The sequence below is a fragment of the Mugil cephalus genome, chromosome 9 (genome assembly GCF_022458985.1).
Source record: "Mugil cephalus isolate CIBA_MC_2020 chromosome 9, CIBA_Mcephalus_1.1, whole genome shotgun sequence".
Lineage (NCBI taxonomy): Eukaryota > Metazoa > Chordata > Actinopteri > Mugiliformes > Mugilidae > Mugil > Mugil cephalus.
In genome coordinates, this window is record NC_061778.1 from 2287785 (window position 1) to 2310772 (window position 22988).

Below are 22988 nucleotides of genomic sequence, written 5' to 3' on the forward strand. Positions count from 1 at the left end.
TGAAAAAGGATCGTTTATTAGTTTTACTGAAAACGTTTCACCTGCTGCTTGAGACTGCAGTTATTTCTGGGAAGGAGAGTTCGAGGAGGACCTGCTCCTGCTCGTCTACAAAATAAACTCCGGTCCAGTTCACAGCGACGATCAGGTCGTTCTTAGGGAGACTGGGACCTAAAAGAAACAAAGAACAAGGAAACTCTGAATAAACACAATATGTAACGGAGCAGCTCAAGAAGACAGGAAGACTGCTGGAAATTAATTAAGGAGTAAATTAATAACTGGAATTTTAAGGATTAAATAGATTTATTTTTGTGGCTTCAGTATAATTGAATTTATTTTTAAGCACTGTGTTTTTTTTTTTTTAATTCGTTTTTTAATTTTATTACACAGGAAAGAAGGGCACTATTTATTCTGTGTATTCCTGAGCAACTGGTGGAGAAAACCACATAAACAAATCGGCTTCAGACACCGTGTGATCAACTTGTGTTTAAATTGTTCCTGGATGTGCAATAAGAGATTAATCGATAATGTTATAGAGGTTTTTGGGTGAAAAGTCATTTGCAGAAGAAGCTGTGGTGTTTTTCGGCCTCATGAGAAGAGTCAAAGTTAACAGAACAGAGGAGGCGTTGAGGATGAAGATGTGAAATATCTTTTAACTTTAACGGATGTAAAACATGCTGAATAAAATTGTGTTCCAAAATAATTGTGGAGCAGCAGGAAGACATGTCCTCCCTCTGGGACAAAAAGCTAGCGGCAAACTTTCAGTTTATTCCCTCAGGAAGGTGTTTTAAACTCCATCAAGGAAAACAAATCATTATCTGCTATTACGCTTTTAAATCTAAATCCGCCAATGTCTTATATAAGTTCTGTTAATACTGACTTTGTTTACATGATGGTTCATTTTCTGTTAACACTCTTGTGCATTGTTGGGTAACGTGGGAGGACACCTGCGTGTTAGTGAGCTCAGTGTTATTGTTGTTGCAGATAAAGTTGTATTAAATTGAACTGAGATTCTCACCTGAGAACTTGAAGGCTTCGTAGAAACGAGAAAAGAGCAGCGGCCACTTGTGACGAGCGAAGTCCACGACTTCCTCCTTCACCTTCTGAGGGTCAAACCTCTTCTGGGTGTAGATGCCCTGAACACAGTCAACAAATAACAACCACAATAAGCATGAAAAAGTTAAACACCAAGTATATTTCTGTATAAAAAAAACTTCTGTTTAGGACGTTGACAGTGTCGAGGACCTTTTTATGAGCAGCCATGATGAAATGAGCCCATTTCTCCACCGTCCTGGAGGCACTGATCTCCCTGTCGGGGATGTACGAGGGGATGAGGCTCAGCAGACGCTCCAGGAGGATCTCTGAACCGTAGTCGATGTAATACTGCTGAGACGCCAGCTCCGCGAGATCATCCTGGAAACAGACGCAGATGTCAGTAAGTCTCTTTTAATACAATAGTTCTTCTTTGTTTACCATAAACACCAGACACGGAAAGAGGAAGTCACCCTGTCGCAGCGATACTCCCCGAACTTGACGCCCCTGACGGTTTGTTGATAGATGAGGTTGGTGGCGACCTGGTCGTCGGTGGGATTGTGCCACGGCGTGAAGATCTCCTTCCTGAAGAACAGCCTCCAGGGGGCGTTCCTCTCCTGGGCTCCTTGCTCCTTCGCGTACTGCTCGCACTGCGACACGGCGTCCATCACGTGGTCGTTCCCGCTGCCTAAAGACGAGACCTGCAGGACAAAAAATCAAAGCTGCAAAACGTTGGAAAAACCCTTGGAGCTTGGAGGCGGCGCATGTCTGAGGACGCTGTGGCGCCCACCTTGTCAAACAGAGCGATGTACAGCGAGAACCCGAAGCGGTCACGTAGGTTGATCTTGTCAGACAGGGCGTTGCAGAGCTCCTTGGCCGTGGTGGCCGAGTCCGTCAGCAGCGTTTTGGTCGTTCCGTCCATGAACGTCACCGGCAGCATGATGGGCTTCTTCGACTTGGTGGCCTGGAGGTCGATTTTAGAAGTTTAGTTGAAAAGAACCAAGTTTAAAGGTTCCTTCACAGTCCAGGTGTTAACTACAATGATGAAGTTCATCAAACATCACTGCTTTTTGCATGAAAGCAATGAAGCAAATCATACACAATTAAAAGAGATTAAACTATGAGGCTGAATCTAAAACAAAAAAAGGCTAAAATGTGCATCGGCCGCTAGTTTTTAATCAGTGTGTCTGTGGTTTTACCTGCAACTCCAGCCAAGATGGAGGTTGCGTCCTCGTCCCGTTGGCAAAGGTTCTTCTCAGTCTCTCTTCACAGTATGGAGCGTAGCCCGGCGGCCCGCTGTTGATGAAGTTCCTCAGGTACTACGAGACAAAAAATAACACATAAACAAACACCGGACACGAAAAGTTTTGGGAAATGTGGAAAGTTTCATTTTTAAATTTCTGGACGTCCTGACCTTGACGAATTTGTCTGACGGAGCGAAGCAGCCGACGCACAAAGAGATGAGGATCCAGCCGCGGGCGTGAGAACTCTTAGACGGGTTCTGACTCAGCTGTTTACAGATCTGACAGTAGATCTCATCCCTCAACAAACAAACAAACAAACAAACAAACGTTAACACGGACTCTGCTTCTCCCTCTGACACTTTATTATCTCTACTGTATTTACCTCAGAGCTGGTCTCAGGATCCCGTTGCCGATGATGAAGTGAAGCTTCTCCAGGTTGGACGTCGGCCGATCCTCCAGCATGCTGTTGCCGTGGAGACCGTGCTCGCCATCGTTGAGGCGCTTGGTGACCTGCAAAAAATGCATCGCGTTGAAACTTTTTAAGTTCTGCGACTGAGTGAGACGTGCTTTTCTAGCTTTGCTTGTCGTCTCACCTCCTCCGTGATCTTGGATTTCTTCTTCAGGGTGAGGGACACCAGTTTGTGTCGGACGCTGTTTTTCTTGTGACTGTCGGCGTGAGGCGTCTGGACACACAAACGAAAAAACATAATCAACCCGCGAAACCTCCTGTTTTTTTTTGTTTTTGGATTAACGGGATGAAAACGCGTCGCTGCTCACCTCCCCCTCCCCCTGCAGCGCCTGCAGCTCCCTCTTGTACGTCTTCTTTCCCAGCGTCTCGTAGATTTTAGTCATCACGGGAATCTTCTCGCTTCCGTCGCTGATGGCCGTGTGGTATTTGGGCTCCGGTAGATCTCCCATGAACCTCAGCACCGTGATCCACACAGCCAGCGACGCCTCAGATATGACAGGAACGTTTAAAATCAACTTTATCCAGCGTCAAACCTCAGAAACAATAATAATAATGATAATAGTAAAGGTACCAGCTGGTCTCCCTCGTCATCGTGGAACAGCAGTGGCTGTTTGAGGGGTCGTCGTACGTAGGTGTGCGTGGTCGTGCCCTGGAAGTAGGTGGCTGCGTACTTGGCGAACTTGTACTCCGACAGGTCGTCCTCGTCGTCCTCAGGAAGAGGAATGGATTCGTCCAGATCCTCCTCCTCCAGCTCCCGGTGAGTTCGCTCCAGGTCCTGACGGGAGGACGAGTTTCAAAGCTTCAAGTAAATGACCTGAACCCAAATTGCTGAGTTTGTTGCATGGAGGAAAGTGTTCACCTCGAAGCCAGCGGGGGCTTGTCCCTCCTGCCCCGGGAACGAGCTGGTGGTCCCCAGGAAGCCGAACACCTTGTCCACCATGTCGGAGTCGTTGACGGGCTCCAGACGAGCTTTCTCCATCTGCTCCACCATCTCCTTCTTCCTCCGGGCCTCCTCCTTCTCCTTCCTCTCCCTCTCAGCGTCTTCTTTGGCCAGCTGGGCCAGACGCTCCTGGAAAATAAAAAAAAAAAACATCATGTCAGATCTGAAACTGAAAGTATTCGAGTCAAACAACAAGGGTACAGCCGTCTTTAAACTAGAAACATGATCCAGGAGAGTTGGAGTCATAAAATCCTCCTGGAGAACAAAGATTTCTTGACACGTACTTGGACTTTTTGACTTTTTATGTATCTATTCGGTCTCTGCTGACGCCCTAATCTTCACACAACTCATTTAATAATGACGTTAACCGATTAAAATTAAAGCCGAGACCCTTTAGCCCTTTCGTGCCTAGTGGCTTTTTACTCAAAATCAAGATGGCTGACAGAAAATTCCCTTAGTACCTCAAGAATTTTGTGTAAATACTTCAACAGCTGGGCACCACTGAAGGTAAAAAAAAATTTAAAAAAATGCTGGCATCAAGTAACATCTAAGAATTAATATAATTGTTAAATGCATATTTATTTACTAATAGGGGAAATTTATAATTAATCAAGTTAGTGGACAATTTTGTAACTTCAAAAATTTAATTGCTTTTTCTTTTTTAAAGAGGAATAAAAACACACAGGAAACTTGACTGAGGTTCTTGTAATTCATGCACGTAAAGGTTAATTTAAACTTTATCGTTTTATTTCAGTGTTTCAGAGCTGGATGCTGTTTTCATGTTTTCACGGTTTCATGGTTTTAACGAACTCCCACCTGGTGTTTGCGTTCAGCCTCGGCCTTCGCCCTCTTTGCCGACATCTGGTTCCTCAGCTTGGCCTCCTCAGCCAGTCGCATCTTCTCCGCCTCCAGCCTCCTGCGGTACTAGAACGACCAAACAAGCTCGGTGACGGTGCTTCCGACCGAAACCACGTCCGAATCACTTTTGAGGCGCTTACCTCTCCCTTCAGCCGCTTGTAAAGCCGGCGCGCTATCATCCCCCTGGTGTACGCCTGGATGGTGACGACGCCCCACAGTCGGTGCCTGAACGCCCGACGCACCAAGTAGCCGCGACACCGGCCCTGAAACGCCGTGATCCGCTGTCGGGCGACGTGATACGACGCGCACAGCTTCCTGGAGCGAACCAGAGCCTGCAGGCGAGAGAAGCCGGCTCGCATCTGAAGAGAGAGGAGAAGACTTAAATATGAGATACGATACGGATTTAAACTGTGTGGTGTAAAATGTAAAATGTTCCTCACTGCTCCGTAGTTCTTCCTGCACTGATACCCTCTAAACGTCTTCTGGATGAACACAGCCGACTTCCTCATCTTCAGGAAGTTTGACCTGAAGTCAGAAGGACGATTAAAAACTGCACTGATCAACTTTTAATTTTTATTTTTTTATTTTTTTATTTCTGACGGCCTCACCTGTCCTTAAAACCTCGAACCACCTTCTGGATGAGGATGACCTTGTCTGTGATGGCCTTGTCTCTCTCGATCTCCAGCAGCATGTCGTGATGATCCTAAAAAAAAAAAAACAACACCTTTAATATTGATTCCTTCAAATTATTTTATATTTTAACCTGTAAAAAAACGTGTTTCCTTTAAATCTCTCAACATTAAACCCAACCAGAGCTTAATGAGAGCTAACAGACTTTCCACCAACACGACCCCCAAATAAACAGAAAACACCAGAAGCTTCTTCCTCCTCCTCCTCCTCCTCCTCCTCCTCCTGATCGGGCCACGTCCTGTCGGGGGAAGTGTGGGTGCTGCCCCCCTCAACTCTCCACTTCCCGCTCTGCTTCCTGCGCCGCTGGGCCATAAATCCACACCAGTCCTGTCCACATCATGAAAACCCAGAGAGAGTGACAGCGTCGCCGTGGCGACCGGCTAACGGATGTCTGACCTGTGACCTCGCTGGAAACCAAAACACAAACACGCAGTCCTCCCAGTTGAGCTGAAAACAGCCACGGCGACGATTACTGTCCAAACGCACACAGCAAACCCGTGAAACTGATCCACTAAATAAATCCGTTCTCTCTGAGCGCGTCTGCTCCACGAGGGGTAGAAACATCACGGGAGGAGTTTCCAAACAATGGAGGAAGACAAACAAAACATGAACCAAAGCTGGGACCCATGTGGATGGAGACGATGGAGACACCTCGGTCGTATTCTAACACTGTAGATATTCAGGACTGGACTCATCCTCGTCCTCGTCTCCTTATTTTTCAATCAGTGTTTTGATGTAAACACACGTCTGGTTTAGTCTCCGTGGAAACAGCTCATCACGTAGACGCCAAACTGAATATTTCTGTTCTCTTCTCATCAACGAGACAAATACGATAAAAACCTCCGTCTCATCGTACCTTCAGGAAGATCTTGGTCTTTCCCATCTGCCAGTCGTCGTCTCTGCCCAACACGGCCTCAGCGATTCTCTGGCAGGTTCCCCTCAGATCCTCCTGACCACAAAAGACACAAATCAACACGTATGTGACTTTACGTATCTCTATTAAGTATTAAAACACCTCAGAGAGTCTCATTTTTTAGCTGGTTGACAGTGATGAGATGTTTTAGGACATTTTTGAGGCTGAAACTATGATGAACTAAGTAGGATTAGTTTAGTCTGGTTCTAAATACAAGTTTATTTTAAGAGCAAATATAAATTTTATCTTATTCTATCTTTTGTCTCCGTTAGTCGTATAAAGTCTGCTGTACCTGCTTGTACGCTGGTTTGACTCCAGGCATCAGGACCCGGTAGCGGTCGACGAACTCCACGAAGGTGTAGCGGATGGGATATCCCGCACGGCGGATACGAATGGTCTCCATCATCCCAGAGTACCTCAGCTGACGCACACACAGCTCCCTGTCAAACAGCTGATCGGAAACAAAAAGAAAAAGGTTTGACTCCGTGAAGAGTTTATATCAAAAGTCTTATTCTGGGTCATTACACAGAAAAGAGAGGTTTTCCTGGTGTTCACTTCAGTCTTCATTGAGATTTTACTCAAAGTTCTTCACTGTATTTTTGTGTGTTTTGTTTTTTCTGCTTGTGTTTATCAGAATTGCAGATTTTGCATGATAGCAACATGATATTAATCTGTGTAGTTTTCATTTAAATCAGAATCAAACTGTTAAACTACAACTGTGACTAAAGCTGAGCTGAAGTTAAAACATTTGTGCGTTTAATTTGCTCAGGTTGTCTGGATGGTGTTGGACGTCGGACACTCACCATGGGTTTCTTGTACTCGTTGGGTTTGATGCAGCGGACGAAGAACGGCTGACAGACGCCCAGAGTCCTCATCAGCAGCTCCAGAGACCTTTTAAACTGGCTGCTGAGGGTGGGAGAGCGTTTCCTGGTCTCTGCACCCTGAACAAAACACACAGAAAATAAAAAAAAAAACACAGAGTCAGGAACTAAGAGGAGGACTCAGCTCAGCTCCTCCTCAGCTCTGACTGTCAACGTTTAACCCTTTTCTCTAAAAAATAAAAGTCGTTGATTGATTCATTAATCATCTGCTTTAAAGCAAATTAATTAAATGAATAAAAGACAAACATGAGAAGATTCGGTGATTTCCTTTAGGAAAATAAATATTTGAAGACTAATCAACTTGAATAGTTTTATTTTGAGGAATATTTTAACGTCCAAACTATTTTTTATTTAAAATTATAAGTGCAATTGCAAATTTTTTATGACATTATAAATTAATTAATATACAATAGACAGGAAGAGAGGAGATGAATAAGACAGAATAAGTGGAAACCAGCTAGTTTAGCTCATAGAAAGCTGCTTTATTTACTATTTTAGTGTTTCAGTTTGGTCCCGCCCACTAACATGGAGGGGGTGGAGCTTATGAGCTCTGCTGGCTATGACTTGAGTTAAAAAAAAACTTTGGTTGATTAGACATTTTATATCTTTTTTTATATATTTTCTCCCACAAATTTAAATCTCTTTAAATACACATTAACATGAATCCAACACATTTTAGTGAAAGGATAAGGGGGAACACATACAGTAGGGAGGGGGTTCCTACTTAATCTCTCCATCAGTTTGGGATCCTTGGCCTCTGGTCTACGGTCTGGGGGTGTTTGCTGCCCTCCAGTGGCCACAGTGAGGAACTACACTCATTCATCAAGCTAGTGCTACCAACAAAAACAACAGCAGCATTTCTGATTTAAAAATAACACCTAAAAAAAACTGTCAACATAAAACAATATTTGTTTTCAGAAATAACTAACTAATGGCTGTAGTTTACGTTTACATGTAAACATTTTACCGTGTCTAACGTTTTAGTTCTTTAAAATATTAGAATCACGTTTAAAATGACAAGAAATTATGATAAAGTATAAGACAAATGACATGAGAATAATCAGACCGTGAATATAAAGTGATAGGTGATGAACTAGATGGAGGATATAGATATAGATAATTTTAGTTATTTATTTTTGATTTGATTTGATTTTTTTTATTATTATTATTTTTACCTTAGGAGGAGAAGTGGCAGGTCGACCTACTGAACTACAAGGAGCATAAGAAGACAGAAACTACACACAGACACACACACAGAGGGAAGACAGAGAAGACAGGAGTGTTACCTTTAAGCTGGAAAGTTACTGAGAAACATGTGAGTATGAAAAGCTGAAAACCATGCAGAGGCAGAGGTGGTCCTATTTAATTCTGTTCTCAGTTTATTGTCTTTAAAACTCTCTTTTCTCTTCTACTGTTCAGTTTGTGGTGTTTAAATCTGTTGATTTTGGAATGAAAAAGTAGCTTTATTCAATTAAACCCCACTGGTCTTTTAGACGAGAAGCTTTGGATGAAACGTCTTTAGAGAAACACCCTTTGTCCTTGTTTCAGTTTTTATTGGACACACCTGGACCTAGAGGACAGAGACATGCAGCCAAGGTTGATGGTTTCATTTGTGTAAAAAAAAAAAAAAAACCTTACAAGCATCTGGAAAATGTTGGTTTTATTCCCATTACTGAGCAGGTGCGGTGGGACGGACACGACACGTGAATCTAGAAAACGACAATGTTTGCGTGCGTGCGTTACCATAGCAACGTCGGCCTGGAAGATTTGTTTGATGAACTTGTTTTTGGACGAGTGAACCAACTGGATGATGTCGCCGTACAACGTGTCCCTGTTCTTCTCCAGGAAACCTGCAGGACAAAAACACAAACACAAAACTGAGCCTGGATTTATACACGGCCACAAATAAAACAGATTTAACTGAGCAAATACGTCCAGTAAGAGCCTCGTATCGGATAATTACTGCATGGGTGATTATCTTAAGCTATTTAACTCCAACTGATACAATGAGTAGCTTCTCATTTCTTGTGGAAAGACACAACCTGTGGCAGAAACGACTAAAACTGGAACTTTATTAAAAACTGGAAGGATAGTGGAGAACCACCGTCTTCCAGGAAGAAATAAATCCTGATTGAATGGTGAAATCAGATGGAAGGAAAGCTGCAATAATAGAAATTCTACATCATGGACAATGTGAAGGGAACTCAAAGGACTGAACAGCTGTGGAGCCTTAAGAAAACCACTAATCAGTGAGGACAACCGGGGAAAAAGGCTCAAATCTACTAGGGAGCAGCACAAAGACTGGACTCTGGAGACATGGAAGAAGGTCATGAGGTCTGATGAGTCCAGATTGACCCTGTTACAGAGTGCATCAGGGTAAGTGGTGCCCCCATCGTGTCCAGTGCCTACTGTATAAGCCTGGGGGGTCAGTGCTATGATCTGGGGCTGCTGCAGTTGTTCAGGTCCAGGTTCAGCAGCATTCAGCCCAAAGTAGGAGGTCAGCTGACTACCTGAATACACTGAATGACCAGGTTATTCCATCCATGGAGTTTTTCTTCCATATTCCAAGATGTTAATACCAGGATTCATGGGGCTCAGATATAGAAAATGTGGTTCAGGGAGCATGAGACCAGATCAGAGTCCAGACCTGAGTCCAGACCTGAACCCCACAGATAATCTGTGTATATTCATAATGAGACAGAATAAACGATTAAAGATTCGTCATCTCTGACCTCTCGTCTCGTAGAAAACGACTCCAGCAAAGTGTTGGATGCCAAACTGAGTCTCGTGGTTGTTCTTCGGTGGGATGTAGTTCGTGTGGAGCTTGTGCTGGAAGTTGAGTTTGTTGAGCATGGTGGTGTCGGTGCCCTGCAGACGACAGCAAACAAACAGAGTGAGAGCTGGTCCACCAGGGGGCCGGAGTCCAGACGAGTCCAGACGAGTCACCTTGGGGAACTTGCTCTCCTCGTCGATGAGCGAGATGATGTTCATGGGTTTGATGGCGATCATGTCCAGGGCGTCCTGGTTGTCGGTGAACTCGATGTGCTGCCAGTTGATGTGCTCCAGGTTGTACTCCTCCTGCTCCAGCTTGAAGACGTGACGGACGAAGAACTGCTGCAGGTTCTCGTTGGCGAAGTTGATGCAGAGCTGCTCGAAGCTGCAGGAAAGAAGAGAACAGGAAATGTGAGAAAAATGAATCTAAGACGATCTGGAAACATCTATTATCTGAAAAAAATCAGAGCTGAGGACGTATTTAATGAAGCCACCAACCAGATAATGTTGATGTTAATGCTAATGGAGCTAACGAGGAGGGTTAGCTGAAGTTCGTATCTCACCTGTTGACGGTGAAGTTCTCGAAGCCGAAGATGTCCAGCAGACCGATGGAGCGTCTCAGAGCTTTGGGCTGAGACGACGGAGGCTTGTAAATGGCAGCGTTGATCTTCTCCACGATCCACACAAACAAACGCCCGTAAATACCCTGCACACAAACACACACAGGTAAAGCCACCGGCTGTAACAAAAACAAGAACAGAACCGGGAAATAAATCTTCCATATGTTTAAATTCAGAGCTCTGATGAAAACTAGAGTCCAGGTTTTCTCTATGCAAGAGTTTTAATTAAGTATATTATTATCATGAAAGTAATTTATTTGTTGTTCATTCCTAGCTTTTAATTCCGTAACTGTGTTGCTGCTCTCTTGGCAACATCTTGCTTGTAAAAGAGTTCTCAATGGGACTATAAATAAATAAATAATAGTAGCTTCTCTTAGCTTTAACTTCACAGCTAATAGTAGCCCCTGTTAGCTTTCTAGCCTCTCAGCTAATAGTAGCTCCTTTTAGTTTGAGCCTCATTGCTAATCATAGTTCTTCTTACCTTTCCGGCCACCCAGCTAATAGTAGTTCCTTTTAGCTCTCTAGCCTTCCAGCTAGTAGCACCTCTTAGCTTTAGCCTCCCAGCTAATAGTAGCTTTTCTTACCTTTAGCCTCCCAGCTAAGAGTAGTTCATCTTAGCTTTCCAACCTCCCAACTAATAGTACCCACTATTAGCTTTCTAGCCTCCCAGCTAGTCATAGCCTCAACTAGCTTTCTAGCCTCACAGCTAATAGTAGCCCCTCCTAACTTATTAGCCTCTGTCATTATATTAACTACCTAAAATGTCAGAAACTATTATTGAAAAAAAAAATATATATATATATATATATATATTTGACCTGTATTTTAGTGTTTTAATGTGGCCTAAGTCCCGCCCACTAACATGAAGGGGGTGGAGCTTATGACCTATAGTGCAGCCTCCAGCCACCAGGGGGAGCTCTACCTGCTTTGGCTTCTCTTTAGAGCCTCCTCCTCCATATTGATACCGTCTACGGGCGCAGACCTTCACTGATCTTTGTTTTTATATCTATATCCGTTTAGTTTTCTGACAGATGACGTTCGAAACCTTTAACTGACAACTTGTTGAAGTGAAATTGTGTTAGAAAACTAAAAATTAAACCACAACCACGTGTCGTACCTTAACGAAAGCGTCCCGTACGTCCAGGGCTTGTTCCATGCTGAGCGGCGTGGACACGGTCTCACCTCTGGTGATCAGCGTTCGACTCGTCAGACAGTTCATCAGATCTTTATCGTTCACCTGGAAAAACACAAACCTCAGCTTCTAGGTCACTGAGAAAGGTTTTAAGAACAGGTTCGGACTCAGAATATCTGAGGGTAGAATAGAGTTTAATCTGCGCCACAGGTTTTATTTGATGGTTTCTTTAATCGTTGCGTTTACCTCCAGCAGCGTAGCGGCGGTGGTGAGGTGAGGACTGCGTACGACCTCACAGGCATCCAGGTTGTCATAGGTTCGAGCTGCAGGAAGGAAATTTGAATAAATATACAAATAAAAGTGTGCGTGGATCTGAGAGGAAGGTTTTTATTTATTTATTTATTTATTTATTTTTATTGTACCTTCGTATCTCAGGTTGCCCATGTGTAAAATCGCAGCCAGAAGCTTTGAAATCTCCCAGTTCTCTTTGTCTGTGAACATTAAAACCTGAGCAGAGGAAAGAAGAATGTTGATAATGAAAAGAGGACGGAGGATTTTCTCAGTTAAAGACTTTGAGTTGTACCTTCATGGCCGAGCGGATGTTGGAATATTCCTTCATATCGTCGCGGCCGTCACACACGGTGCATTTACCCTGAAGACAAACAGAGACACGAGGAACTGGTTTGGTTTTATTCTGACACTAAAGAACCTCAGACTCATTAGAGGAGAACAACGTCCACATTAGGAACAGATCATCATCATCATCATCATCATGGGTCAGAACCAATGACCAGGACTCTGGCTTTGGTTCTTCTCCTTCCTCGGATTGTTGGCCATCTTCCTCCTCCAGCTCCTGCTCTTCCTCCTCCTCCACCTCTTCCGTCCTCTTCCTCCTTCAGCTACTACTTTTCGTCGTCCCCCTTCGTCTCTTCCTCCCCTTCCTCCTCCTCCCACAGCTCCTTCTCTTCCTCCTCCAGCTCCCCCTCTTTCTCTTTTTGATCCTCCCCCTTTTTCCTCCCCCTGCCTCCTCTTCCTCTTCTTCCCCCTCTTCTTCCTCCTCCTCCTTCCTCCTTAATCCAGGACCCTGTCTCTGGTTCTTCTCCTTTCTTGAACCACATTTGACGTTCTCCTTTTCTTCTTCTTCCTCCTCCTCTTGGTCTTGGTCCATGACCTTGTCTCCAGATCTTTTCTTTCCTTGGATCAGTTTTGAACCCCTCCTCCTCCTCCTCCTCCTCCTCCTCCTTCTCCTCCTCCTCCTCCTCTTCTCATACCTACTGATCTCTTCAGACCAGGTTCACCTGGATTCTCCTGCTTCTAACATCAACTCTGAGGATAAAGAACTTGTTATGATCAACTAAGGAGCCACGGTGGTCATAATGCTTTGGCTGAACGGTGTGTGCCCCATGTATTTACAGCTCAAACATTGGTGACTCTTTAGATAGGTAATAATAATAGACTCACGATGGTCAGGTAGGTGTAGTCGGTGGCTTTGCTGAGGCCCAGCTTCTTCTTCTCGTCTGCAGTCATTCCCTTCAACATGCAGTAGAAGATGTGGTAGTTCCTCTCGTCGTGGGCCTGAAGGACGACAGAGATAAAGGAGGTGAATAAAACGTTAAAAGCTGCAGCGTTAAAAACATCAAAATCAGTGTGAGGTTTGTCTCGTACCTGTCGACAGACTCTGGACTTCTCCAGCAGGTACTGCTCGATCTTGGCTCCCTCGATGGCTCCTCTCTTGTTGAAGTGGATGTCGATGTATTTCCCGAAACGGGACGAGTTGTCGTTGCGGATTGTTTTCGCGTTGCCAAAGGCTGGAGGAGAAGATTACGACACGGTTTTGTCATACCTGGCTGCAGCCACGTATGTAGCGTGGTGTGATGTTGCAGTATCGTTCACACAGCGCTGGATTAAATGAAGCCTGTATCACATGCACAGAGTCTGGAGGATGAAACTGAGCTTGGATTTATATACGGCCCGGCCAAAAAAAATGGACTTAACTAAGCAGATACGTACAACAGGAGCCTCCTACTGGATAATTACTGCATGTGTGATTATCTCAACTTATTTAACGCCAACTGATGCAATGAGCAGCTTCTTATTTCTACAACAACCGTGTGTTAGTCTGTTTGAGAAGGATTGAACTGGGTTAAGAACTTTATTAATGGTGAAACGTTTGGTGAAATCATTGTGTTTTCAGTGCGTGTTGCTACCTTCTAGTATGGGGTTGGCCTCCAGGACCTGCTGCTCTATCCAGGAGTGTTGACCACTGATGGCCGCCAGGAACTGCAGGATCAGTTTGGTGCTTTCTGTTTTCCCTGCTCCAGACTCTCCACTGTGAAAGTCACAGCGTTTGCAGAGTAAAGACTCAGGTCCTTTGTTTAGTTTTTGAAGATCTGAAGAGCAGTTTCCTACCTGATGATGCAGCACTGGTCGCGGTTGTTCCTCTGCATGTTGAAGTAGCAGTTGTCAGCGATGGCGAAGATGTGAGGCGGCATTTCACCGATCTTCTTGTTGGTGTAGAGGCGGATCTGGTCGGCCGTGTAGATGGGCAGCAGCTGGTAAGGGTTGACGGCCACCAGGATGGAGCCAGTGTACGTCTGTATAAGACAAATAAAGGCTTCACTGACGCCGATGTGATGGTGGTTATTATTATTATTTTTATTTTTTTTTTTAGGAATATCACAGGGGTCATCTATAAGACATAAAACAGGCAGGTTGTGGATGTCGGTCTTTCAATTTTTGCTGAACTTTCCCAGTAAAGTTTCCTTTTAATTTAAATTCTTCAGGTTTTTGCTGGTGTGAAGCTGAGCAGGTTGGTGCAGGTGTTAAGGCTCATTTCAGGCACGCAGGACATAGATGTAATAACACGGCGCTGTCTCGGGTTAATGTTTGTTTCCACTTTCTGCTTCACTTTCAACAACGGCGACTGAGACTTTTGCCAAAGTTTTGCCAAACACATGTCGTACACATGTTTCCAAACTTCTTTTTTATTGATCCAAAACAATCAGTTCAAAAACTGCCTGGAGAAGCAGCCAGAAGTACTAAAGAGGAAACACGCTACTACCAAGTGGACCGATCACAGCTCTTGCACTCTGCAGACATGGTGCATAGTTATAGATGGTTTAGACTTCTACATTAAGTTGATGCATAAATTAGTCTCCTTGCTGTCACCACAGCCTGACATGCACCTCCCCAGAAATTTAATTACGTGTTGCGTAGGGTGACAAGATTTGAGTTTGAGTACAGAGGAACATGTACGTGAACGTCCCTCAATCCGGGCAGACGCACAAATATTCACTGAGGTCACATGAGGAAAGGAAGCTTTATGAAAGGATGTTTGTCTTCTTCTCCAATATATATAATTTGAAAACTATTTATTCGAAGTAAGTATTTGTAAAAACACGTTATTTGTGCCTTATTCGGGTTCAGCTCCATCCCTAATACACAGTTTGATATAGAGTGGTTAGGTTAACTGGAGATACGGACATTTGAATGACTTGTGTTTGGCAAAAGTTTCATCTTCTTCATCAAGTTAATGCAGAAGTCTAAAGCGCCTATTACTTCAGAAATGTTTTTTTTTAATTTATAGCAAATTAGTCTAGAATTAAACAGACATTAAATCTTTGTGATGAGCTGCAGCTCCTTTAAGTGGGGAATCAATGAGGGATTCAGATAATAGAATAACACTAAAGGCACTGCTGGGATTTGAACCCAGGATCTCCTGTTTACTAGACAGGCGCTTTAACCAACTAAGCCACAGCGCCTCCTTCCTTTGACATTAAAACGTCTGGAAAACCTCCTCAAAATACCCACGTTTAATTAATTCATCTGTCATCTGAAATCATCCGAGCCCTGTGGAGTTTCATTCTGATTAATTAGAGATGTATCCAATTGCATGCAGACGTATTTCTTCCTCTCGTCCCATATTTAAATCCAAAAGGCTCGTTACCAGATTCACATTCTGATGAGAATTGAGTTTGTTTGTTGTTTGTTTTTTTTGCTGAAATGAAAGACTGGACGCTCTGTTGTTGGGGGAGAGAGAGAGCAAAAAAGCCGGTAGATGATGTGACTCAGGTGTCGTAGCTCAGATGTTGGAGGATGACAATGAGAGCGTATCGGTGTTCACCACCGGAGAACAGGCGGCCATGTTGGAAACAAATCAGCATGCGCTGCAGGCGGAGACGAGTCGCTTCTATGAAACTGTGCTGCGGGAACACGACACCTCAAGACGACACGGAGCTGACATGAAGCATCCAGGACGTGTAACATACGTGCAGCTCACATGCTTCAGAGTTTAATAGGAGAAGACGTGTTTGAGGTCATGCAAGGGGGTTGCTTTAAAATGTGCATTCAGTGCGTTTTTATCTCACAGGCTGACTTACCCTGCCACCACAGTTAGTCTTTACAGCAAAGAGGAGGGAAGGAGGGAAAAGATGGAAAAGAGGGAATAAAGCAGCAAGAAACTGAGACGAGAGCAAAGAAACATCCAGGAGCAGAAGATACAGAGAAAATGTTTATAATGAGAGATTCAACTCTTCCCGAAACCGTCTAATAAAAACTGAACTCGGACATGAACTTGTTCTACGTCTGATCTGGACGAGAACACATCGTTTTTTTTAAAACCAAGTTGAGTTAAATGTTAAATGCTTGGTAACATTCAGTTTCCTCTGGATGTATCAGACTCAGTAACACTCACATATATCAGCTTTTCTCTGTATCTGATGAGCAGGTTGCGGAGGATGCCGGCTTCGTTCAGGTCTCCCAGGCGGATCATGTCCTCCACGCCGTGGATGGAGGTCGGGTGCATGGGTTTGATGTTGGTGGCGTTCTGAGGGGAGATCCAGTGCTCCTGGAAAGATATTTATCATTAACCTGGCATTTATTTTGGATCAGTGACAGGTCTCAAATAAAAAACATACTTCCAGCTTTTTATTAAATATAAAACCCATAAGGAGTCAACCAGGTACCATGTAGCTGCAAAGGTTTGTAACTTTCTGAACATTAGCAGCAAATGTTAGTCAGGAGTCACATTTAAAAACTAAAAGATTAATGGTATTGATAAGGACTTCACGATACGATACATTATTGCGATATTATGATATTGCGATATCTTGCAATATTCTACACACTGAGAAATTTTAAATGCAGCTTAAAATACACATTGTATATATGTACATCAGATGACAGTGATAATTAATTGGATAAATTGAGTCAAAACAATATTAATCCAAGATTTTTCTTTTAAAATTGTATCTGAAGGAAAAATATCGTGATATGTCACCATATCGATATTTATTCCCATCCTTAATTAACTGTAAATATCCTCTTTACGTTTTGAGGTGAGGTTCTTTAAAGAATGCAGGTGCTTCACTTACATTTCCTTCATCGTCCAGGACCTGGATCTGACCCGAGTCGCAGAGTTTAACCACTGCACCGATCGGCACCTCAAACTCACGACCCGTCTTCAAGTCCAACCAGACGTAGTCGCCCTGGAGACAAAGACGAGGATTAAAACTGTGAGTCTTTAAAAAAAGAAGGAGCCGAGTCTTGACTGAACATGAGTTAAACATTTGGAGCTGCAGCTCTTGGTCACTGCTGACCTCCCTTCATTATAAACACCTGCTCATTCATCCAATCACGTGGCAGCGGTGAAGTTGGAAGGAAGTTGGTTTTAGTTTAGAGTCTGTTGTTGCGTCAGTTCTATAAACATATCGACATCCTGATAACTTTACCGGACAAACAGCTGACAGAGATAAAGACATTTATAAATGCTCCATTAATTAATTAATGTCACATGTTGATTGGTTGTAGGAGCAATATTGACTCTACAGAGGATGAAACACGCCTCATATATAAGAATCAAAGCGTTTTTCAGGGTTTTATTAGGATCATCTGAAAACTCACATGACTAGAGTCTGTTAACGATGACCAGACTCGTAGCATGTTTCTAAACCACATGTTTCTTCATGTCCTGTTTGTTTACAATGTCTCTGATTGGTTGGAGAAAACGTCCTGTTGATTTAGTTTTCTCTGTATCGGTTGAAATGCACCACATAGTGAAACATAACTATTTAAACTTTTCTAGCTTTAAGACTTTTAGAGTCGCTTGCTTCTGTGGTCTCCATGGTCTCCATGGTCTCCATGGTCTCTATGGTCTTAATGGTCTCTATGGTCTCTATGGTCTTTGTGGTGTCCATGGTCTCTGTGGTCTGTCTCCATGGTCTCTATGGTCTTCATGGTCTTTATGGTCTCTATGGTCTCTATGTTCTTTGTGGTGTCCATGGTCTCTATGGTCTGTCTCTATGGTCTCCATGGTCTCCATGGTCTCTATGGTCTCCATGGTCTCCATGGTCTCTATGGTCTTCATGGTCTTTATGGTCTCTATGGTCTCCATGGTCTGCATAGTCTCTATGGTCTCCTTGGTCTCAACGGTCTCCATGTTCTCCATGTTCTCCATGTTCTCCATGGTCTCTATGGTCTCTATGGTCTCTATGGTCTGTCTCTATGGTCTTCATGGTCTTCATGGTGTCCATGGTCTCTGTGGTCTCTGTGGTCTCTGTGGTCTCAATGGTCTCCATGGTCTCTGTGGTCTCAATGGTCTCCATGGTCTCCATGGTCTCTATGGTCTCTATGGTCTGTCTCTATGGTCTCTGTGGTCTCCATGGTCTCTATGGTCTCCATTGTCTCAATGGTCTGTCTCAATGGTCTGTCTCTATGGTCTCCATGGTCTCTATGGTCTCTTTGGTCTCCGTCGTCTCCATGGTCTCCATGGTCTCCATGGTCTCTATGGTCTCCATGGTCTCAATGGTCTCAATGGTCTCTATGGTCTCCATGGTCTCCATGGTCTCTATGGTCTCTTTGGTCTCAATGGTCTCCGTGGTCTCCATGGTCTCTATGGTCTCCATTGTCTCAATGGTCTGTCTCAATGGTCTGTCTCTATGGTCTCCATGGTCTCTTTGGTCTCTGTGGTCTCTATGGTCTCTGTGGTCTTCATGGTCTCTGTGGTCTTTATGGTCTCAATGGTCTGTATGGTCTCAATGGTCTCTATGGTCTCTATGGTCTCCATGTCTCCATGATCTCCATGGTCTCTGTGGTCTCCATGGTCTCCATGGTCTCTATGGTCTGTCTCTATGATCTCCATGGTCTCTATGGCCTTTTTCGTCTCTATGGTCTCTATGGTTTTCCTCCACCACCACTGAAAGACTTCCCACATATTCTTCCTTTAAAGGAAACTTCAAACAATGGCTTAAAACATAGCCGAGAGTACAGGCACTGAAGGAAGGAAGGAAGGAAGGAAGGAAGGAAGGAAGGATCTTATGTTAAATCTAAATATAAAAGTTACTTCACTGACATTTAACATTAACCTGAACCATAATTAACCTTTAACCTTGAACCAAAGCTTGTGTACAGGTTCTATCATAGTTAAAGTATGAAACTGTTTAACCCGGAGACTCTGACGCCTCCTGATTTTAGGCATCGTACCGGCAGCAGCGTGGTGTGTTTCATCACAGTGTTGACGTTGCGGACCAGAGCCCATTTGGCCTGATCCTTCTCGTAGAGCTCCACGTAATCCCGACGCTTGTACATGTTCCCGTGCAGAAACAAAAACACACACTCCACAAACAACGCACAAGCATCCACAATGTTCACAGGCGTGTGTCAACTAATCCAACGTGTTCCTCACAGTAAAACTTCAGCTCCAGCAGATCACGACCTCCGAGTGATGGAAAAGAGAAACAGGTCCAGTATCAACCAGCCTGAAGTCTAATAAAAACATCCTTCTGTCCAAAGTCTCTAAAAACATCCAGGTAAACGTCAGGTTGAAAATATTTTACAGAACCCAGGGAAGTTTCCACCGGTCTCTGTCTCTGTCTCTCTGTCTCTGTCTTTCTATGACACTTTGTTAACCCAGCCTCTCACAACCTCACCTGTCGCCCATGGCAACAAGATGCCACTTCCTCCTCAGGTGTTGGATTTCTGTGTCAATAAATCCACTAGGAGCTCGCGATGGGATGAAGATCCTGCAGCTACTGCAGCATAAACAGTGTTTCCATTACCACAAGGGATTTATTTATTTATTTATTTATTTATGTTTGTAATGTAAAGTTAAAATTTAAATGTTCTGCAAAGTTTCGCCATAAAATCCAAAATTATAAACAGGTAAAAACACAAATATTTATTACGTTGTAATAAATATTTCTAATATATAAAATATATAAATATAAATATATTTCTAATAAATATAAATGTTGTTTTAAATAAAACTATTTATTCCCTGATGATATTTGAATATTTAATATTTTTAAGTGATTTTACTTTTGTTTATATGATGAGTTTTATTTGTCCTTATAGATAAAACCTCCATGAAACATGTTCTGCTGCATCTGGTCATCACTGATGGAGGAAGGAAGGAAGGAAGGAAGGAAGGAAGGAAGGAAGGAAGGAAGGAAGGAAGGAAGGAAGGAACGTAGGAAGGTAGGAAAGAAAGAAAGAAGGAGGGAAGGAAGGAAAAGAGAATGAATGAAGGAATGAACTAAGAGAGGGAGGGAGGAAGGAAGGAAGGAAAGAAGGAAAATAGAATGAAGGAAGGAAGGATGGAAGAAAGGAAGGAGGAAGGGAGCAAGGAACGTAGGAAGGTAGGAAAGAAAGAAAGAGAAGGAGGGAAGGAAGGAAAAGAGAATGAATGAAGGAATGAACTAAGGAAGGAAGGAAGGAAGGAAGGTAAGAAAGAAAGAGAAGGAGGGAAGGAAGGAAAAGAGAATGAAGGAAGGAAGGAAGGAAGGAAGGAAGGAAGGAAGGAAGGAAGGAAGGAAGGAAGTCTACCATTAGGACTTGTGTGAACATGCGTTGATGTTTTAAATTTAATTTTATGCAGAAATTTAGATAAATGTGGAGACTGGAAAAATATTTAGACTCTGTCTCCTCCAGGATCAGTTTAACATTAGTTTAACACTAGTTTGACATTAGTTTAACACTAGTTTAACATTAGTTTGACACTAGTTTAACATTAGTTTGACATTAGTTTAATATTAGTTTAACATTAGTTTAACACTAGTTTAACATTAGTTTAACATTAGTTTGATATTAGTTTAACATTAGTTTGACATAGTTTAACATTAGTTTAACATTAGTTTAACATTAGTTTAACATTAGTTTAACACTAGTTTAACATTAGTTTAACATTAGTCTAACATTAGTTTAACACTAGTTTAACATTAGTTTAACATTAGTTTAACATTAGTCTAACATTAGTTTAACACTAGTTTAACATTAGTTTAACATTAGTTTAACATTAGTTTAACGTTAGTTTAACATTAGTTTAACATTAGTTTAACATTAGTTTACATTAGTTTAACATTAGCTTAACATTAGTTTACATTAGTTTAACATTAGCTTAACATTAGCATTTGATTTCTGTCTGTTCTGCTTCAACTCAGTTCCTCTACATTAGATTGATTAGATTAGATTAGATTCAACGTTATTGTCATTACGTGTTCAGGTACAAATGCAGTTTGTCATCTAACCAGTAGTGAGTCCATGTAGCATAAATATAATGTAATATAAGAGGTGTGGTACAGGATGGTTTATAGCATATATACACATACATATATACATATACACATATATACATATACATATATATATATACATGTACAGGTGTGACCACATAAACACAGTGACTGATTGAGGTACTATGAACATATTGTCCAGATGTATTTTGTGTGTCAGTTGTTGTTCTGTTCTGTTGTTCTGTCCAGGCTGATCCCTCTGAGCCGAGTGTGTGATGAACGGTTGTAGGAGTGTGTGTTACATATGTGTCAGTTTAATTAAGTAAATACTGCGTCTGGGAAACTGAGCCACCTGAACATGACACCACCCAGCACCTGTCACACACACCACACACACACACACACACACACACACACACACACCCCACACACACACACACACACACACACACACGGCCGTAAGTAGGAGTGAGCCTATCACAAACCACATGTTGAATTATTTAACGCTGAGGACCCCCCCCCCCATTCTGCTTCATTTTACAGTTGAAACTTGTTTATTTATGATTATTAACTAATGTAGTTTAATATGAATTAAATAACTAGTATAAGTCACATCATAAGTGAAGTTAACAAGAGGAAGTGAGGTTTATTTAATGCATAATGTAACATAATAAGTCATTTCAACTCAGATTATCAAGTTCAAACTATAAATGGTCATTAATTAAGCGATTTATATAAATTAACTTCCTGAACTGAATCAAAGCTTTTCTCAAAGTTGAGTTTATTCGTGTATTTAAGGCTTTTGAACTGAGATATATCACAGTGAAGCAGGAAATCTGATTATTTTAATATGCAATGAAGTTTTACACAAAAGCTGCTTCAGTTTTGGTTCATAGTTTTGTTGTTGTTATTGAGTCAGTATTTTTTTTTTATCTTTAATGTCCATTAAATTAACGGTGTGTGTGGTTAAAGATTAAGAGAAACATTCTGGTGCAGTGATCCTGAAATGAAACGTTGAAAATCTTTTGTCCTCTAGTCTCTTTCTTTTAGTTTCCTGACTTGTAAACAACCAACAGACCAAGACACAGACCAGAGGAGCTGGTGAACGTAGCATTTAGCAGCTAAAGCGCTAACGAGCTGAGAATGTTTCCCTCATGAGCTTTAATTTCAGTCAATAGGACTCGAACGCCTCCTTCCTCCAAGGAGACAACACTAGGCAAACCTTCCTTCATTCGCTCCTTTCTTTCCCTCCTTCCCTCCTTTCTTCCCTCGTTCCCTCCCTCCTTCCCTATCTCGTTCCCTCCCTCTCTCCTTCCCTCCCTCCCTCCTTCCTTTCTCCCTTCCCTCCTTTCCTTCCCTCCTTCTCTCAGATGTGTCAGGATGGCCGAGCGGTCTAAGGCGCTGCGTTCAGGTCGCAGTCTCCCCTGGAGGCGTGGGTTCGAATCCCACTTCTGACATCGGTTTTGGGGAAAAGAATCTCAACCACAGATAAAACGTTTCCTTCGTTCCTTCACCAGAATTAGAACTTAACATGTGAGAGTCTTTCCATCTCGTCTCTAAATCTGGGTCATGTCTCCAAGTCTCCAACCATCTGTTCCTGGTTCTGATCCAGTGGTGGGTACAGATCCATTAGAGAAGTGAATACCTGGCTCATGTCTGACCTGAATTATTTACCTGCAGAACGAGCTGATGACAGCACACACCTATCACAGCTGACAGCGTCTGTCGTCTTCCTCTGGCCTCTGTTCGTTTTCATTGTAGATATTGTCTGTTGTGTATTTCCTGAATGACCTCACACTCGTTCTACTGACACATATTTTTCTCCCTGGGAGCTGAAAGTGAAAATGCTGTGATGATCTGTGGGTCATGAGGTTCCCTGAGGGCGTCTGTGTTCAGTGGTGTCTGGTTTGTTGCCCTCAGGGCTCCATCGATCC

General features: G+C 42.8%; 1 protein-coding gene, 1 long non-coding RNA gene and 2 other non-coding genes across 6 annotated transcripts in view; 2 read left to right on the top strand and 2 right to left on the bottom strand.

The window, feature by feature from the left end:
• Positions 1-22988, bottom strand: part of myo7aa (myosin VIIAa) — a 38429-nt gene that overhangs the window by 7794 nt on the left and 7647 nt on the right. For 2 of the 3 annotated variants that reach the window (XM_047594107.1, XM_047594105.1), the window contains 33 exons: positions 16921-17034; positions 16242-16394; positions 13958-14142; positions 13756-13877; positions 13214-13356; positions 13010-13123; positions 12132-12200; positions 11971-12055; positions 11795-11871; positions 11534-11653; positions 10360-10502; positions 9971-10181; positions 9757-9892; positions 8768-8874; positions 6947-7084; positions 6436-6594; positions 6087-6179; positions 5149-5243; positions 4981-5065; positions 4681-4899; positions 4499-4606; positions 3602-3811; positions 3314-3517; positions 3051-3227; positions 2867-2956; positions 2656-2783; positions 2444-2570; positions 2229-2348; positions 1820-1993; positions 1503-1730; positions 1243-1410; positions 1016-1133; positions 42-168 (listed from right to left, as the gene is read on the bottom strand). In XM_047594107.1, the coding sequence (XP_047450063.1) occupies positions 42-168; positions 1016-1133; positions 1243-1410; positions 1503-1730; positions 1820-1993; positions 2229-2348; positions 2444-2570; positions 2656-2783; positions 2867-2956; positions 3051-3227; positions 3314-3517; positions 3602-3811; positions 4499-4606; positions 4681-4899; positions 4981-5065; positions 5149-5243; positions 6087-6179; positions 6436-6594; positions 6947-7084; positions 8768-8874; positions 9757-9892; positions 9971-10181; positions 10360-10502; positions 11534-11653; positions 11795-11871; positions 11971-12055; positions 12132-12200; positions 13010-13123; positions 13214-13356; positions 13756-13877; positions 13958-14142; positions 16242-16394; positions 16921-17034 (4547 nt within the window). Of the gene's footprint in view, positions 1-41; positions 169-1015; positions 1134-1242; positions 1411-1502; positions 1731-1819; positions 1994-2228; positions 2349-2443; positions 2571-2655; positions 2784-2866; positions 2957-3050; positions 3228-3313; positions 3518-3601; positions 3812-4498; positions 4607-4680; positions 4900-4980; positions 5066-5148; positions 5244-6086; positions 6180-6435; positions 6595-6946; positions 7085-8767; positions 8875-9756; positions 9893-9970; positions 10182-10359; positions 10503-11533; positions 11654-11794; positions 11872-11970; positions 12056-12131; positions 12201-13009; positions 13124-13213; positions 13357-13755; positions 13878-13957; positions 14143-16241; positions 16395-16920; positions 17035-19027; positions 19574-22988 lie in introns of those variants that run through there. The other variant, XM_047594106.1, reaches the window with a different exon arrangement.
• LOC125013456 lies at positions 6505-12940 on the top strand. Its single transcript, XR_007113387.1, has 4 exons — positions 6505-6618; positions 6913-7055; positions 8205-8339; positions 12836-12940. It is a non-coding gene; the product is annotated as an uncharacterized LOC125013456 (long non-coding RNA).
• On the bottom strand, positions 15236-15309 carry trnat-agu. The gene has a single exon. It is a non-coding gene; the product is annotated as a tRNA-Thr (tRNA).
• On the top strand, positions 22429-22511 carry trnal-cag. The gene has a single exon. It is a non-coding gene; the product is annotated as a tRNA-Leu (tRNA).